Source organism: Tupaia chinensis, unplaced genomic scaffold, assembly GCF_000334495.1.
Source record: "Tupaia chinensis unplaced genomic scaffold, TupChi_1.0 Scaffold141517_1, whole genome shotgun sequence".
Classification (NCBI taxonomy): Eukaryota; Metazoa; Chordata; class Mammalia; order Scandentia; family Tupaiidae; genus Tupaia; species Tupaia belangeri.
Window position 1 is genome coordinate 416954 of NW_006201378.1, and position 17907 is coordinate 434860.

General features: G+C 35.0%; 1 protein-coding gene across 1 annotated transcript in view; it reads left to right on the forward strand.

The window, feature by feature from the left end:
- CSMD1 (CUB and Sushi multiple domains 1) overlaps positions 1-17907 on the forward strand; it is a gene marked incomplete at its 5' end in the record, with an annotated part of 442872 nt that overhangs the window by 416278 nt on the left and 8687 nt on the right. The window contains 7 exons of the mRNA XM_006163216.1: positions 1300-1373; positions 4326-4437; positions 6478-6657; positions 7949-7993; positions 10998-11159; positions 13989-14101; positions 14923-15010. Of these exons, the coding sequence (XP_006163278.1) occupies positions 1300-1373; positions 4326-4437; positions 6478-6657; positions 7949-7993; positions 10998-11159; positions 13989-14101; positions 14923-15010 (774 nt within the window). The remainder of the gene's footprint in view (positions 1-1299; positions 1374-4325; positions 4438-6477; positions 6658-7948; positions 7994-10997; positions 11160-13988; positions 14102-14922; positions 15011-17907) is intronic.

The following is a 17907-nucleotide window of genomic DNA, read 5'->3' on the forward strand; positions in this document are numbered from 1 at the left end:
GAGTTTTATTGTTGGGTTAATCATGATCACCCAACTTTAATGAGCAGAAAAGTAGGTGTTCTGTAATTTTATAGCAAAAGGAATTAATAATTTATAATCTTGGTTAATATCTAAGAAATCGAGTATCTTGTTAAAGACAGTATTAGAAATAATTTCACTGAAGCATTATTTTTTTCTAATTATACAAATGCATGCTATCATCTGATTTGAAAACCTCTGCTACATGGTAGCTGTCTCTCTAGTAAAAATAGTTTTCTTCCCCCAGTAGGTTAGCTGCTGTGGAAAACACATTTTAAAAAGTTATCTATTTTGTTTTTCTCCTGGTAGCTGGAGAGCTGCCAATATAAGGCTGAAGTGCTTCTGTTTTGCTAAGGTCTTAGATTTTTAGAAAGTGTCACTGTTGGTTTATTATACACTTCAATTTTGAAGCATAAACATATTTCTCATTTAGAAATCTTGAGGAAAATTAATTCAAGGAACTTGGAATAATGTAATGGATGACCAAACGAGATGGCCACTAATCCTTATAAGCCAGAAGATCATAATAGATAATTATTAAAAATGGTACAGTAGATTGTCTGCATCCAGGGTTTCACATCCATGAATTCAGCCAACTGCAGAGTGAAAATATATTGGGCAATAGGGAATGGGAGAAAGAGGATCAAGAGCAAAAAGAATTTAACACACACAAAAATGAAAAGTTATCTGTTGATGGTGATATCTTTGACTTGACAAATATTCATGCTGAGAAAAAAACATTTTGTATGCTGTAAAGACATACAGTGATCAGATGTAATAAAAATAAAAATGTAATAGTAAAAGTAACAGAAATGAAAAAATAGTTTAATGATTATTTACCTAATATTTAAGTTTTATTAGGTATTATGAGTAATCTAGAGATGATATGAAGTACTCAGGAGGATGTACATAGGTTATATGCAGATAATATGCCATTTACTATGAGAAACTTGAGAATCTGTACATTTTACTATCTATGAAGTTTCTAGAACCAATCCTCTTCAGAAATCTAGGGACAATATGTCAGTTGAGAAAAAATAGCTTAATAGAGAAATGTATGTATCTTATTTATAGTCTGATGAAGCACTAAAGATTAATGTCTAATAAAGATGTCTGCAGAAAAGATGAAAATAGCAACTTAGTTTAATTTTTCACGTTTATGAAAAACACCATGCACATTTGTCAAAACAAAATTTTCTCAATTTTGTAACACCTTTTAGTGAAAAGTATTAGAATCCCATAATAACCATATCATGTTTCCTTTTTAATTATGAATTTCAGATCCTGCTCATAATACCTGTCCAGACCCTGGTACCCCCCACTTTGGAATACAAAATAGTTCTAGAGGATATGAGGTAATTCATTTTCATTTTATTATTTTTAGTATAAAATATACTTCAATATAGGTGTACATTTTAATATATCTTATATCATGTTTCATTCATCCAAGTAAGAATTTATTCACAAGGGATTTCTGTATGTATTTTTAACTGTTAAACAGGATAACCACCTTTATCTTGATCACTACACTGAAAGATACTGTATTGATTATTTTTGGGGGGAAACAAGCATAATTCTGTATCTTTTGTCTGCCAAACTCACGTAGCAAGTTTCAAATCTAGGTCACTTGTCACTGAATAGTACAAATTTAAAAATCCCTTTTAGGAGCTTGACATAATAGGAGAATAATATTAAATTATAGAGAAGTAAAACAGAAGAAGACAATACATTCAAGCTTGTTAGTCTATGTTAATGTGTGGTATATTCATTCTCTATGTGATCTTTTAAATCTCTACGAATTAGTAGCCTCTTGAATATCACTGTGGAATGCTTATTGAACCTTTAATAAACTATATGCTAACACTTCAGTTGATATGAGAGAAATGCCTAAAAATGAAAAGTAATTAAGCTTGCAATACAATGTTTTAACCATCTTACGTAATCAAGTAACTTCATGGCTTACTGATTATGGGACTTTGAAAACCAAAGTTAAATATATATGCTATTTTCAACTTAGGAATCCTATCACTTTAGAATAAGAAACCTTTTGCTTGAGCCACTTTTCCCCATCTCCCATAAATGCTAAAATATTTCCATTTTCCTGATTCTGTTTCCTAATAGTTCTCTTGTGGCTCACAAGGGACTTCTTGCCATAGTTGATGTGTTCAATCTAGTACATTTTATAGTAGGTCCCAAATATGGTATGAAACTTCAGGTACATGCTTTCTAGCTTATAAATATTTAATGCAAATTATCCAAGCATATTGAAAATTACCATATGTGGATATTGCTTTCACGGGCTAACTATAGAAAATAAAAGTCCCCATTGATCACTATTGTTTTTAGTCATTCTTAGCTAGCCTATGCAGAACTTACAGAAAGTGCAAGTGAGGGTAACTAATCTTTTGTCACATAGTTTTCAAATCTATCATGAGAAGCTGGAGACAGATAAATCCCTTGCCCTCTTTACGATGCAATAAAGTCATACCATTAACACAAATAATAGAGTGTTTGCAACTGCAGGATTTACTCGTAATTTAAAGGCTGCAGATACTGTTGTAAAGATATGCTTGAGACCAAGAGATGCTGCTGTCCACCTCTTTTTTTCTCTCTCACTCTCTTTTATTCAGGCACATTTTGATTTTCAGTTTAACAGATAAGATTCTGGTAGTCTTACTGAGTATGTTTAGGGGGCTTCATTAATCAAATTTTAGGAGACAATGTGGTCCCAATGACAGCTGCCAAGAGTACAAAGCTGCTCTCTCCTTCTCCCTTTTCTATGTGCCATGCATGGCCTCGTACTCCAGGTGGGGGTAATCAGAGATGATGATGATGGCAATTCTTTCCTTAAAAGAGTTATTTATTTATTTATCATTACTATTATTATTTTTTAAGAGAGATTTTTGCTATAGGGCATATGCACTTGCTGGAGAGACAGATAGAGACAGAGAGACAGAAAGTAAGAAATTCCCTCTCCCTCCAGGGGATGGCCACATCATAATCCCTTCTCCTCAATTCTCCTTTTGAGACTTTGTGCACACACGCACATGTGCCTGGCATGAGTTTCAAGCCTACGGGTCCAGGACTCAAATCGTAGTTGGCCATGTAGCAGTCCAGAGCCGTAACAATTATGCCACCTGCTGGTTCCTATTTTTTTTTTTTTAATTTGCTATAGTGCATGTGCATTCACCAGACAGAGAGAGAAAGTGAGAAAGCAAACTGCCAAGCCTGGGAATTGATCCATGCTTGGCCATGTGGGAGCCTAGTACCTTAACCACCATGCTACCTGCCAGTCCCGTTATTAGTATTTTTTATTTCTTTCATAAAAGAGAGAGAGAGAGAGAAAGGATCCTTCAACAGGGTCTCACCATGTCGTATCCTCCCTCAACCAGTCAGGGTCATGGGCATACCTACAGGTGTACTTGGCCTCTCCAGATCAATCTGGGATCTGGACCTGGACCTTCCCATATAGCTTCAGTATCATGCAGCAGCGCCTGGTTCCTTGAATCATTGTGGCTAGGTCCATGAACTCTTTTTGATGCCCCTGAGTACGTTACTATAACTCATTCTTTAAAAAAAAAGTTGTTATGGATCACTGGGAATGTCCCCTTCAAGGCACTTTGAGTTAAGGAAGGAAAAGAGGTCAATGTATAAACAGGCATTTCCAGTATGTCACACTGAGTGACACAGTGGCCATTTGATGCTGGGCATCATCAGACCTGCATTAGAACAGCATGTGACTCATCCCTGGAAGATCAATAAAGACTGAGCAGAGGACCTACCGTGTAAAACGTATTGAGAATTAAGTGGGAGATAGCTTGGTTAAAATCCAGTGCAAAATGTGCCTCAGATGGTCAAATAATAGTAAATAGTTAACATACTTTGAAGTACCAGAAGAATAGATTGAATTTTAATGGATTCTATTACAAATGTAGAGCAGGCTATTCTCTGGGGAGTGTTAACAAGTGTAATTTTCTAATAAATATCAATCATTTCAAATGCAAGTAGAAGAAAAACATTGAAAAGGAAATAATAGTTATAGCGTATTTTCTTTACCAACACAAACAGGCCTTCAAACTGTTATGATTCCCTACATCTGAAATCAAACATTGTTTATCAAAACAATCTGTATTGATTATAATGCTTTAACATGCAGTTAAAATGTACACATTGAGTCAATCAGTGGCTTGATAGGAATTGAAAAATTACTGGTATACGTTTATCAGGCCATGTGCTTTCGGGCACTATGATTTCCTACTGAGTATATTCTTTTTTCCTCTGAAGCTAGTATTGGATTTCTTCCATAGGTTGGAAGCACGGTCTTTTTCAGGTGCAGGAAAGGTTACCATATTCAAGGTTCTACTACGCGAACGTGCCTTGCGAATTTAACGTGGAGCGGGATACAGACCGAGTGTATACGTAAGTGCGCATTTTCCCCACTACAGTCTGCACAACCTATTTATTGCTGTGTGTGGGAAGTGTTTCCTTGTAAGCTAAATAATGTGATTAAATGTAAAAGAGAAAATGAAATTTAAAAAGTGTAAAGAAGAAAAAGAGAGAGAAATAAGGAGGGACTGTTTTGTTTCTGTTCCTTTTTAATTCTCCAATTCCAAACTTTAAATGTTTCTCAAAATAACGCCAGTTCTCAAGCTCCAGCCCAGACCTGCTGAATCCGGTATTTGGAGGGGAGGGGAGGATGTGGGTAAGGAGCAGCAGCAGTCTGTAGCTTAGCGAGCCTCTATGTGATACTGAAAAGTTTAGAGGCACCAAAATTGGAGAAATGGCTCAAAACCAAAGATACGTGAATTACATTATATTTAACATTCTTAAGAGAAAATGTTTTTTTTTTCTTTTGCTATGTTTGCATCAGATTATTAAGAAAGGCAGTGAACAGGATCATGTGATATGTCATAGTAAACGCAGAAATGTTTAAATAGTAATTATTGCTATTATTGCAAGTCTATCTGAATTGATCATTGACATACTTAGGATTCAAATTTACTTTGTGACAATTATGAAAATTAGAGAAATATGTAAGAATGATTAGTCAGTCAATTGTCCATTTTACTCACTGTGAGTTGAGTGAAATACTCTTACTTTAGCTATAAAAACATCAGTACAACGTTATAAATATTACCTTAATACCATAAAATGTATGATTTTTTTCATGTATTTATTTATCAGTATTACCTATCACCATAACTCTTACTATATCACTACTTACATTATGTGGCTATTGTATATAGAGACAGGTTTATACACATACACTCATATATATGTATTTGCAAACTGTATATGAAAAATATGCACATATGTGTAATGGAGATCTTGCTAATATGAGGCCTTCATTATTTTGAAAGTTAGAAAGATTTTTCTAAAGTATGACATACATATAACACTTAAAATGATTGCCCTTACCATTTTAAATTTGCAAGTTATATACTAATCAACCCAGTCCTTTACTTGAGACGCATATTTGTGAACTTCACAACAAATGATGTTATTTGAGAGAATAAACATGGAAATCTCATTTGTTCCTCAATTTAAAGGAATGAAGAATCTATAATATCTCTATTAACTTTTTAAATACACATAAAATTTTTAACAAAATGGTTAATTTAATTGAAAAATGAATCTGCTAGTCATCACCAAATGAAAGCCAAGGCATGGGGGCCAGCAGGTGGCGTAATGGTTCTGTTGCCGGACCAGCACATAGTTGAGCATAATGTGAGTCCCAGACCCAGTAACTTAAGCCTCATGCTGGGTGCGCGTGTGTGAATGCCCAAGATCCCAAGAGGAGAACAGAGGAGAAGGGATTATAGCATGGCCATACCTCCTGGGGGGGTTACTTCTTGCTTTCTATCTCTGGTGAGCACATGCACCATACAGGAAAAAAAAAAAAAAATCAAGGCTTGTTTCTTAGTGTGTGTCAGCATGAATGTGCTTAGCCTTTTTTTTTTTTTTTTTGGAAAGGTTTTTGCTTTAGGGCGTGTGCGCTCGCCAGACAGAGAGAGACAGAAAGCTAGAAATCACCTCCCTGGGGGAAGGGCCATGCCACAATCCCTTCTCCTCCATTCTCCTCTTGGGATCTTGGGCATGCACACACACACACACACGCGCGCCCGGCGTGAGTTTTAAGCCACCGGGTCTGGGACGTGAACCGCGGTCTACTACATGAGAGTCCAGCAACATAGCCATTACACTAACTGCTGGTCCCTGATACTGCTTCTTTTAAAAGATATTTGAATTATTTATTTCCATACTTTATCAGAAATGGTTTATTTCACAGCTGTGATCTCTATTCTAAATAGGTACACATTGTTACTCACACATGCTAACTTACAACTATTTACTAGTTCTTTTGAATATTTATTTCTAGACACTATTTTTATACATATATGCTAACTTTATACTAAACAAAGTTTCGGTGTTTCCTAATGGAATAAATAACTGTTTCAGCTCACGCCTGCAGACAGCCAGAAACCCCAGCGCATGCAGATGTGAGAGCAATCGATCTTCCGACTTTTGGCTATACTTTGGTGTACACCTGCCATCCAGGATTTTTCCTTGCAGGTGGATCTGAGCACAGGACATGTAAAGCGGATATGAAATGGACAGGAAAGTCACCTGTATGTAAAAGTAAGTCATTGACCAGGGATGAAATACGTTCCTCAAGAGCAAGCATGTGTTTCTGTCAACTGAGCATCAGGCTAGTTTGCAGGTTTCTGATTCATGAGTAAGAGCATTATGCAGGTGGTATTATTACCCTGCCTAAATTGTGCTTAATGTGTGTGAGCTGTGTGTGTGTGTGTGTGTGTGTGTGTGAATGTGCATATGGTTCAGGCTTTAATATTGCAGCTGAGCTAAAAGATATGTAGATTTTATTATTTGAAGCCAAAGAGAAAAGGCATTTGATTGAAATAAATCATTCTGAACTAAAAAAGAAAATAATCTACAGAATAAGGATAAATACCATTGAGTGTTTGAGAATACGTAAATTGAACTCTGTTATTTTTCAAAACATAAGCTATTTGGTGGTAGGATATAAATTTATATATTCTTGACATTGGTTCTATTTTTCCAAATGACAAAAGGGGTCAACACGGAAATGATGCATTAATTAAGCACAAATTTGTATGTTTACAAATGAGAGTAATAGCTGTGGGTCAGATTTGATGATAATGAACCTTTCACGTTCCCAACCAAAAATAAATCTATTCTGTATGCTCTGAGTATGGAACAGCATAAAAAAAATTACAGAGTATGACAAAATCAATGACTTCAGTTTTGGTTTTCTGGAGCCTTTTTATAGATTTCAAGTTAGGGATTTTTAAGAGACTTAAGTTTGATTTGCCCTTCCCTCTCAGAAATTAAAAAATAGCAACTTTAAAGAATGATAATTTAGAGTTTGATATAAAACTATAAATTCTAGGAAATTATGAGTTAAATGTAACTCAGTAGCCCAAATTAAACACTCTGCATGAAAAATAATTTGATGCTCTTCAGTGTTAATTTCATTAAGTAATATTTATTGGTTTGGGTGGGGAGAACTGGAAAATTAGGAGGGATTATGAAATCTTAGTTATTTTTTAGATATTACCTTTTAGTTTGGGGCAGGATATCCAAAACAGGGTATCAGAAAATTAATACTTGCCACCCTCATTTGCAAGGCTCTCTATTGTAGCACTTGAATGGAAATATACATCTTAGAGAGATTTACAGCCATTTTTCACCATTACGTTCAGTTTTTCCACAAACACAAAGGATATTCTGCTTGAATACATGGGTTTAAAATGTATATGTATCAAATAATCATATTTTGTACATTTAAAAATCTGGAGGAAGGAAAATTGCTTCAATTTGACATTTTTTTCAACCTTATTCAAAAATAAATGTTTTTGAAAATGATAATTTGTCTTTTTACTTGTAGGTAAAGGAGTGAGAGAAGTTAATGAAACAGTTACTAAAACTCCAGGTTTGTATACCAGAACAGTTATAGATTTAAATCCAATAAAGTGATTTGTTCTCTACGCTGTGCAGTAAAGCAACTTTTAAGATTTAAATTTCTGACTCCAATAGTCCATGACAAAATTAATGTTTTAGTTATTTAAAACATCAAGCCTATGCAGATTTCTTCTTTTTTTTCTTTTTCAAAACAGTGGTTTGTTAATGAAATAACATTATTTAAAATGAAAACCTTCGGTGTTATCACTCACTGTTTCATTAAAAAGTGCCTCAGGCATTTGTAGGCAGAAATAGACATAAAACATTTTTAATGCGGTGCAATATAATGGAGAGCCTTATAAAGAGGGTTGCAGTTTTTCCTCCAGGTGAGGGCACTAATATAAATGGGGCATTTTGACGGCTGAAGTTCTTCATTTGGACAGTTCAAAGATGGAGCTCCATTTTTTTTTTCAAAATTTCTCAATAATTCAGGCATCCTCTGCCTTCTAAAATGTAAATTAAAGCATTTTGTTGTATGTGGTGCCTTTCTAAATGCATGATATAGCAAATAAAAAGGTGCAGTTTTATTTCCTGAGGAAGGGTTTCAGTTACAGCATTTTGTTGTACGTGGTACCTTTCTAAATGCACAATATAGCAAATTAAAAAGGTGCAGTTTCATTTCCTGAGGAAGGGTTTCATTACCCCAAATCATCTGACATACTCGGTGTTATAAGCTTAGATATTCCTTAAATCAAAGATTGTGTCCCTGAATTATATTAATGTAAGCACAGTTTATTTTATTATTATTATTGTTGTTGTTATTATTATTATTACCAGGGATAGGTGTTCATGTCTAAAGTCACTTGAAACATATTTTCTCTATACAGGTTTTAATGCTGTTTTCTTAGATATGAAGTTCTGTTTTAATAGCAGACATGGAAAGAGTATCTGTAATACTGTTAAGTTAGAATGTTGTGTTACACCTTAATTTCTTAGACAAGGCAAAATGTACCACCATGATTAAAGAAAGTTCTTCAATCTTCACAATGAAGAATAAAAAAATACTTCTTTATCTGTTGTACTGTTTTATGTAAATATTACTTAAAAGTCAAATACAGAAGCCAATATTCTCTAATCCAGGCAATACTTTCCTCAATGAAAGAAAATCATGTGTGTTTTTATTATTGTTGTCATGCATTTGCTTTGTATTTTATCTCCATATTTTGTATCTAAGATACTGAAATATGTACATAGCTACTTACTATTTTTAGGTGCAATCATTATCATTAATATACCTTTGCAAACTCTCTGGAAAGAGCAGTGCTATTTAAATATGGTTCTTTAACAAGGTGGCACATTCCAACACAGTTGAACTATTTGGTTGTTGATTTATACCATGTGGTACCAGTAGCAAGTGAAATGACAAGAATCTAAGAGATGTTCTCTCCCACATGATTGATGGTCAGGTCAGACTTGAATACCAACAAGTTATTTCTTTTCTTTCTTTCTTTCTTTTTTTCTTTTTACAAGCTATTTCTAAGACAGTGATTATACCTTACTCTACCCAGTCATGCATGACCCATTGCTGCGACACAGCAAGAGGAATAATGTAAATGACTGATTTGAATGAGCACATTTTCTTTGGCTGATTATATAAATTCTAATCAACAGAAACAAATCTTGTGGGCTTTTTTTAGCCTATTAATTTTAGTGAAAGAAAATTCAATTATTTTGTGTGCGTGCTGATTAGAACTGGAGCCTCTGCAGTGCTGCAGATGGGCAAGTGGAAGTGTTTAATGTCAGGTATCAGTAATTTATAAGCAAATTGATTTGATAATGGGGTTGACATCTCAACATTTAACTTTGATAATTATTATTATTTTAGGAAGTTGGATCTGTCTATTCACCATCACAGAAAGATACTGCCTTCTGTTTTTTTAAATTCTTTATAGCTAGACTGCATTTTGTAGGTATTTCCTATCTAGGAAGACAAGAAAATGACTAGTTAGCCATAAAGAGAAGTATGAACATGGGCATAAATGCTTGGGTATCTATCATTTGTAACTATGTGTGAACATCTTAAAAGATGTATTGAGGGAGAAATGAACCTTGCCTAAAAACTCAATGTGTTTTGACCAGTTTTATGTATAGTAAATCTTGTCTAATAAAACAATTTAGGCACACCCTGAGGAGAAAAACAAAGAGAAATAGTAGAAGCACTGATGTAGATTTGTAATACTATTCATTCACTTTTATATTAATATATAAAAATGGTATGATTTTATACATGTTTTTTAGTAGAGATGAGAAAAATAACATTTTTACTTGTAAGGAGTGCAAAAAGAGAGAATCGCCCAATGCTATTTTCAAGTATTACTGCACCAGGTGAATTTTATGTTTTAAAAAGACTGCATACCTTTTATTTTTTAATTCACAAGACATATATAAAAGAGACCTTTGAGATTATTGAATCTATCTACAAATATTGTATGATTTTATCCTTGGAGCTTAGAAGAGCACGAGTGAGAGAAATTGGCTCTCCTAACAAAAATAAAGATTTGAAGACATGAGACACTTTTGAAGGCCAGGAATCCAACAGATGTTGGTTCTTATGAGCCTTCTATGTCTTTCAATGAGTGGACTTGAATATTAGTGAAATATCAATAGTGATTTTATGGGTCAAGTTAACCTATTTCTTAGTAAGCACATTAAAAAACTAATGTAACATATTTAATAGTACCGATTCACCATACCCACTAGCCTTGGCATATCTGTCATAATCATCACGCTTTGGCTTCTAAAGTACTTTTCCAACAAAGTAAGAAATACCTACTTGCATACCTTAGTAATCATCCTACCTGCTTCTTTTGACTTTTACAACAGCTAGGAGAGGACAAGGCATTAGGTTATCCTTGTTTTCATGAATGTTTTTTATCTGTGATCCTTCACTGAATAGTATTATGCCTTCTGTGTTTTAAAATGTCTAAATTTAATGTGTGTGTGCTAACATTTCTCTATTTTCCTTCTCCCCACAGTTCCTTCAGATGTATTTTTTATCAATTCAGTGTGGAAGGGATATTATGAATATTTAGGAAAAAGGCAACCCGCAACTCTAACTGTTAACTGGTTCAATGCAACAAGCAGTAAGGTGAATGCAACCTTTACTGAAGCTTCTCAAGTGGAACTGAAATTGACAGGTAGGTCCTGAAGTCTTTCACTACATGCACAGGGGGAGCAGAAATAGACCCATGATCTTATCATAGAGTTGGGATCTAACATTTGTCAAGTACTCATTGATGTTGTGTTGACTTGCATCTACCGTATCTCATTGAAGCTTCTTGATAACTGTGGTAGGTTAGTACTATTTCCTCATTTTAAAGAGCATGAAACTAGTACATAAAATTGATTAATTTGCTCAAGATTATAATTATAAGATATCAAGCCAGGATCTGAGATTTATAAGATATGCAGGTCTTACATTCTTTTGACATCCTTTTTTGTAACTTAAGTGATCTTATGCATTAATTTAGCTGATGTTCTAGTGAGTATTTTTTTTTTTGCTGTCAGCCCACAATTAAGCACTTTACATATATTATCATTTTTATTCTTACATTAATCTTATGCTATAAATACTCTTATTATATACATTTTTTACTTGTTTAAAGAAAGAAGAAACCCCTCAGGAAATCAGGTAGCTTTCCTAAGATGACCTGGTAGTTAATTGGCAGGAGCAGGATTTGAACTTGGCAATTAGAATCTTGAATTTCTGCTCTTATCCTCACATCACTCTTTCTTACTTCCTTAAACAGAATGATATCTAAAAATAGTACATGTGTCCTGGACTAGGAAAAGTACAATAATTTCTACTCATAGATGTTCAACAGATATATATTAATGAATTCATGATCTCAGGCCCAAATATTTTCTTGCACCTTGTACTTCTGATTGTATGAATAATTTAGACCAAATACTGAAATCTACTTATACATCAAAATAAACTAAGAAATTAAAATATTTAAATTCCTTAATCTCAACCAGAAAGATTGGATACAATTTTTTCTCAAGGACTCCGGAGAGTTGTTTTTCTTTTCCCAAAGAAAATATTTCAGAGAGATTTTGATAGAGCTGATCTAAATCGATCAGTGATAGTATATTGTAGTCTAGAACAGGGAAAGTGGGTCAGGAATTGTTTCATCTGAGTCCCAGTAGACACGTGGACCTCTCTGGAGGTTAAGCTGTATTAGAAATGAGAGGAGAGGAGAAAGAGAAACAAACATAGAACATAGGCTAGGATTCTGATATTCTCTTGGATACTGTTGTTTAGTAAACACACTCCCCTTCTCCCCACAAAAAAAAAGTCTTACGTCAGGGGCTAGCAGATGGCATAGCAGTTATCTCGCTGGACTTCCATGTGGCTGACTGCTATTCCAGTCCTGGATCCAGTGGCTTGAAAAATCACACCAGATGCTTGTGCATGTGTGCTCAAGATCCTGGGAGGAGAATGGAATAGAAGAGATTGAGGCATGGCCATTCCCCATAGAGAGTTATCTCTCACTTTCTCTCTGACTGTCTCTCTCTCTCATTCCCTCTATCCTCCCCCCCCCACCCCAGCGCACATGCTCTGAAGCAAAAACTTCTTTAAAAAAATAAGCTGTATACATTTCCTTTATAATGAGGGATGTTGAGCATTTTTCACATGCCTTTTGGCTATTTGTATGTCTTCCTTAGTAAGTGATTTTTCAGCTCATTCTCCCATGTTGGAATATTCACTTTGCCAGCTAAGTAATATGTGATTGAATGTATAAAAGAAATTGAAATAAAATATAAAGAAAAAATAAGATATATATTGCATTATCTGTACCTATATCTCTTAATTGGGGTTCAGAGTTCTAGAGGTTAAATGTGTTTGCCAAAGACATCTAACTGTTGATGAAGAGCATTTTGGTTTCTCTTCTGACCAGCTGAACATTGGGCTCTCTTCTATCCTGTATGATCTGCCTATAGAAATCATTCCTGAGAAGTTAGACATTTGCTTTGCTCATCTGAGTCAGTGGGAATTAACTGCTGCCCTTTCTCTGAAATTATTAACATAATAGCCCCTGAAACCACCTGCATTATGGGTTCTATACTTTTTGTTTAATATTTATTAGCTGATTCCTCACTTGTTTCTTCCTTTGGGTAGGGAGTTAATTCAAGCTACAGTACATGCCCCGTCTTTGCCACACCTGAACTTCTCTGGGCGGCACATCCATCATTCTAGCTCTATCCAGAGTAACTGGCAGGTGTGCCTGTTTAATCACCTGGTGTCCCTTCTCAATGGCCTACACAAGACTGTCCTTCACCTTGCTGACCATGCTGTTCTTTGAGAGTTATTGAGTTCAAGGCATTTTTATGAACAGCTGTATTTTGGATTATGGTTTTGCTCTGTTTTTATGTTTGCACTCCTGTCCCTAAGAATGAATGACATATGAATGGAAAGTGATGAAATTAGCAACATTAAATAGATATTCTTTGTCTTTGTTCTCTGGAATAAAGATGTTGAATTTAGTAAAGTGGATTATACTTATTCAAGGACTTTATTAAGAAGACATTTTGAGGGGCTAGCAGATATTATAGCAGTTATATTGCTGGACTCCCACATGGACTCCCACTGTTTGGATCCCAGACCCAGTGGCTTGAAAATCTTGCTGAAAACCTGGGCATGCATGCCCAAGATCCTGGAGGAAAAGCTGTGGCCATCCCCTATGGGGAGGGGGGTAGTTTTTTTCTCTCTCTCTCTTCAGTGATCACATGTACCCTAAGAGAAAAACCTCTTTAAAAAAAAAAAAAAAAGAGAAAAGAAAAGAAGAAATTTTGAGGAGGGGGAAATAGCTCTGGAGTTCAAAATTTAAAATAGAAATAAAAGTAGATTTTGTTTGGATGTCCTATCATGTATAATATTATCATGTCTATATCATATTCCAAAACCAGTGGTTTAAAGTCCTGAATTCTTACAATAAAACTAATTGAATATAATTTTTCCATAGGCGTTTACAAGAAGGAGGAAGCCCACTTACTTCTGAAAGCTTTTCAAATTAAAGGCCCAGTAGATATTTTTGTAAGCAAGTTTGAAAATGACAACTGGGGACTTGATGGTTATGTAAGTACTGTGTGAGGCTGATAAATTAGACATGATTTTCTAATCATTTCTTCATCTGCACAGAGGTAAGGGCAGCCATGTGAAGATTTCTGAGCAGAGTTGTGTAGTATGCTGCCCGTGAAAACTCAGCAGCCCCTCTTCTTGACAGCTTGGCCATTTTTCCCCTTTATTTTGTAATGGAACAAACCAAGGTTTTGAAATGAGAAATGAATTGGTCAAGAGAAAAAGGGTTGTTACTACTGAGAACAAAACAGAACATGAAATCCTGGGTCTGTGCTATAAAAGCCCTCCACCCTGAGGATGGTACAAACAGAATTATCTAAGATCATTTGATCACCACTTTCAAAATTCTAAAAATGTTCCCAGGTTAACAGAGAGATTGAATAGGTTACCTTCGCCTTCCTTTGCAAGTTAACCATTTGTGTATGTTGTCATTCACTATCTGCCTTAAGGGTGTATGGCCCCTCAGTATGTGCTTCTTACAGCCAACAGCTGTGACAGATGGTGAGTTCTAGATAAGGCAGGTTATTTATTAAGACATATGTTTGTCCCCCTTTAGGAAGGGTAGTTGATATATGAATATGTTGTAAAATGTACTACATGCTAGGGTTCAAAAGGAGAGGGTCAACTGAAATTCCAGGTATTGATTTCCAATTTTTAACTATTCATGGGTCACTAAAAGGACTGGCCAAGAAAAGAAAAAAAAATTAAAGAATATTTAACGTGTAGTATTGAAATATTCAATACAATAGTTGGATTAGGAGAATATCATTATTCATCCTTATTTTATACATTTGTTTCCTCCTTTTTCTGCATGACAGGTATCATCAGGACTTGAAAGAGGAGGATTTACTTTTCAAGGTGAAATACATGGAAAAGACTTTGGAAAATTCAAGCTAGAGAGGCAAGGTAAACTGCACTAAAGATTCTTTTTAAAGTAAATGTCAGTTTGGCCATCAAACAAGCGTGCTGAAAGAAACAACAAAGATAACCCAAAAAACTCACAAATATGGAAGTAGAGGGAGAGAGCAACCTATGATAAACGGAATTAAAAAATTATTTTGAATAGCAACATTGACAAACACAAACCTGGAACTAATGCAACAAATATGCCAGGCATAGAATTAATATCCTTACTGTGTCAATAGATTGTAAAAAATAAGGAGGAATAAACAAATATGAAACTCACAAAATGAGCAAATTATACTACATTAAGAAAACTATCAGTTTTTTAGGGGGCCAGCAGAGGGCAAAATGGTTACCTCATTGGACTCCCACATAGTCAACCATGGTTCAAGTCCTGGACCTGGTGGCTTAAAGCACATCAGGCACGTGTGCATGTATGCCCAAAATCCCAAGGGGAGACTGGAGAAGAAGGGATTGAGGTGTGGCCAGCTCCCTAGGGAGTGATTTCTCACTTTTATCTCTCTGTCTCTCTCTCTCTCTCTCTAGCAAGCACACACACCCTATATCAAAAATCTCTCTTTCTCTCTCAAACAAACTAAAACTATGAGTTCTTTAAAGTAAAAATAAATGTAAAGATAATAAAATGTGGCCAACATATCTATGAAAATACATTGAAATATATATGTATCTATATTTATATATGAAGAGAGATCATTTTTTTGTTATAGGTATAACAAAATTTAAAAATGGCTTTGGGTTGATAGTAGAAATACACACTTAGATGTTTAATTTTGGCAGGTGCATGAGTTGATACATACTACTGGCAAGGCCTGTTCATCCAACAATTTCCTCTATAGAGTTTGTCATCAGACAAGTGTGATCATTGTTTTTTGCACATTTAGTTATGTCCAAAGGAGGTTTGTTTGTTTGTTTATTTATTTATTTTGAGAGTGAGATTTTTGCTATAGTGCTCATACACTCACTGGAGAGACAGAAAGCAAGAAATTGCCCCTGAGTTAGGATGGCCATGCCTCAGTCTCCTCTACTTTGTTATCCTTTAAGGACTTGGAGTATGCACACACACGTGCCCAGCATGAGTTTCAAGCCACTGAATGCAGGACTCAAACCCCAGTTGATCAGGTGGGAGTCAAGAGCCTCAACCACTGCACCACTGCTGATCTGAAGGAGGCTATTTTTACTTTTGCGGTTCATAAGTACTTGTGTTATGGACACAAGAAACAAAGTGGAAGGAGAGTGTAGGAGGGGAAGAGTGTGGGGAAAGAAATTTGAAGAAAAAATAGAGAGGTTAAGACATTTGTGGGACACAGATATGATTTATTATCTGTTGATGAGGATGTATATCGTATTCTTAACTGGGCTGATGTGTATATCATGCTGGGTAAAGTAAAGCTCTTTACAATCTAAATGATGTATAGCGAATGAATGTAAAAATAATAATAACAATAAAGAAAAAATAAAAGCAAAACAAAAAAGAACTTGTACATGCTACACATCTATCATACTGGAATTGCTTTGGTGAATAATTTCTGCAAGGATTCAGAAGTCCAATGTGCTATCCATTGCACGACAGAGCCAGATTATGCAGGGATTTATATTAAATAAAAAATAATTTTATTCAGTAAATTTCATTAAAGGAAGAAGGACTATATATTTACATGGAGAGTTTATAACTTCTCTAAGAGAAGAAAGATTTACTTTAGAAAGACAGACAGATAGGTAGGTTCTCTTTCCTTCTTTCATTTTTACCTAACTCATTAGAGAAGGAAAATATGTAGCTACAACCCCTAGATTTGACTCTTACCTTACCTACTTGCTATTTTTGCAACCTAGAATGAGTTACAATATTCCTCAACATATTTATTCACCTGAAAGCTCAGATGAAGTCCCCAGGATTGTTATGAGATTAAGAGACTATATAGGAAATTGCTTTGTGCTTGCTATAGCTCTTTTCATACCAAAGTCCTTAAATAATACTTGTCGCTACCAATACAATAGAGAAAATGCAATTCTGTAATGAGATTAGCACCACATTTCCCCTGAATAGTATATAATACTTTAAATTTTACTTGTAGAATAGTATTAACATATTAATTTTATGAAGAAGAATATTACCACACAGCTTTGGTACCAGAGTCTCTAGTCAGGGAAATAAGAGCATGAATGACATTGTATGGTGATTACAACTGATGAATTCATCAAATAAAAATTTTGTCACCAAGGGTCAGCAGGTGGTGTGGTGGCTAAAGTGTTAGACTCCCACATGGCCTACCACAGCTAAGTCATAGATCCAGTGGCCTGAATATCACACCAGGCACGTTTGCGTGCATGTCCAAAATCCCAAGTGAAAAGTGGAGAAGGGATTGTGGCATGGCCATCTCCACTGGGGGCTAATTTCTCAGTTTCCTTCTCTCTGTCACTCTCTGTCTCTCTCCAGCAAGTGCACACATCATACAGCAAAAACCTAAACAATTTTTTTAAAGATAAATTTGTCATGATCCTGAAGTATTCCAAAAGAAATGTCTAATAGCCTGTATATTATATTGAAAAAAAAAAAACCTTGCTCAAAAGATAACTAACCACAAAATACTCTATTTCCATCATCATTCCATACTCAGTACTCTTAAATAGAAGAACTTTAAAGGACAATGTCAGCAATGGCTGAGATAATATTTTAAATTGGGTTATATTATTTTGGAATAATAAAATGGAGTGAATGCATTAGACCAACAGTAATGATGGGTAATGTTTCTTCTCTTGCTGCGAGCCAAACCCTGTTGTTATTTGTCCTCCTTTCTCCCTGAAGTACACGCTCTAGTAATTTTGTTCAAGGACACCCTAGTGAGCTGTACAAAGAACTGTGTAGATATCTAAGTTTACTC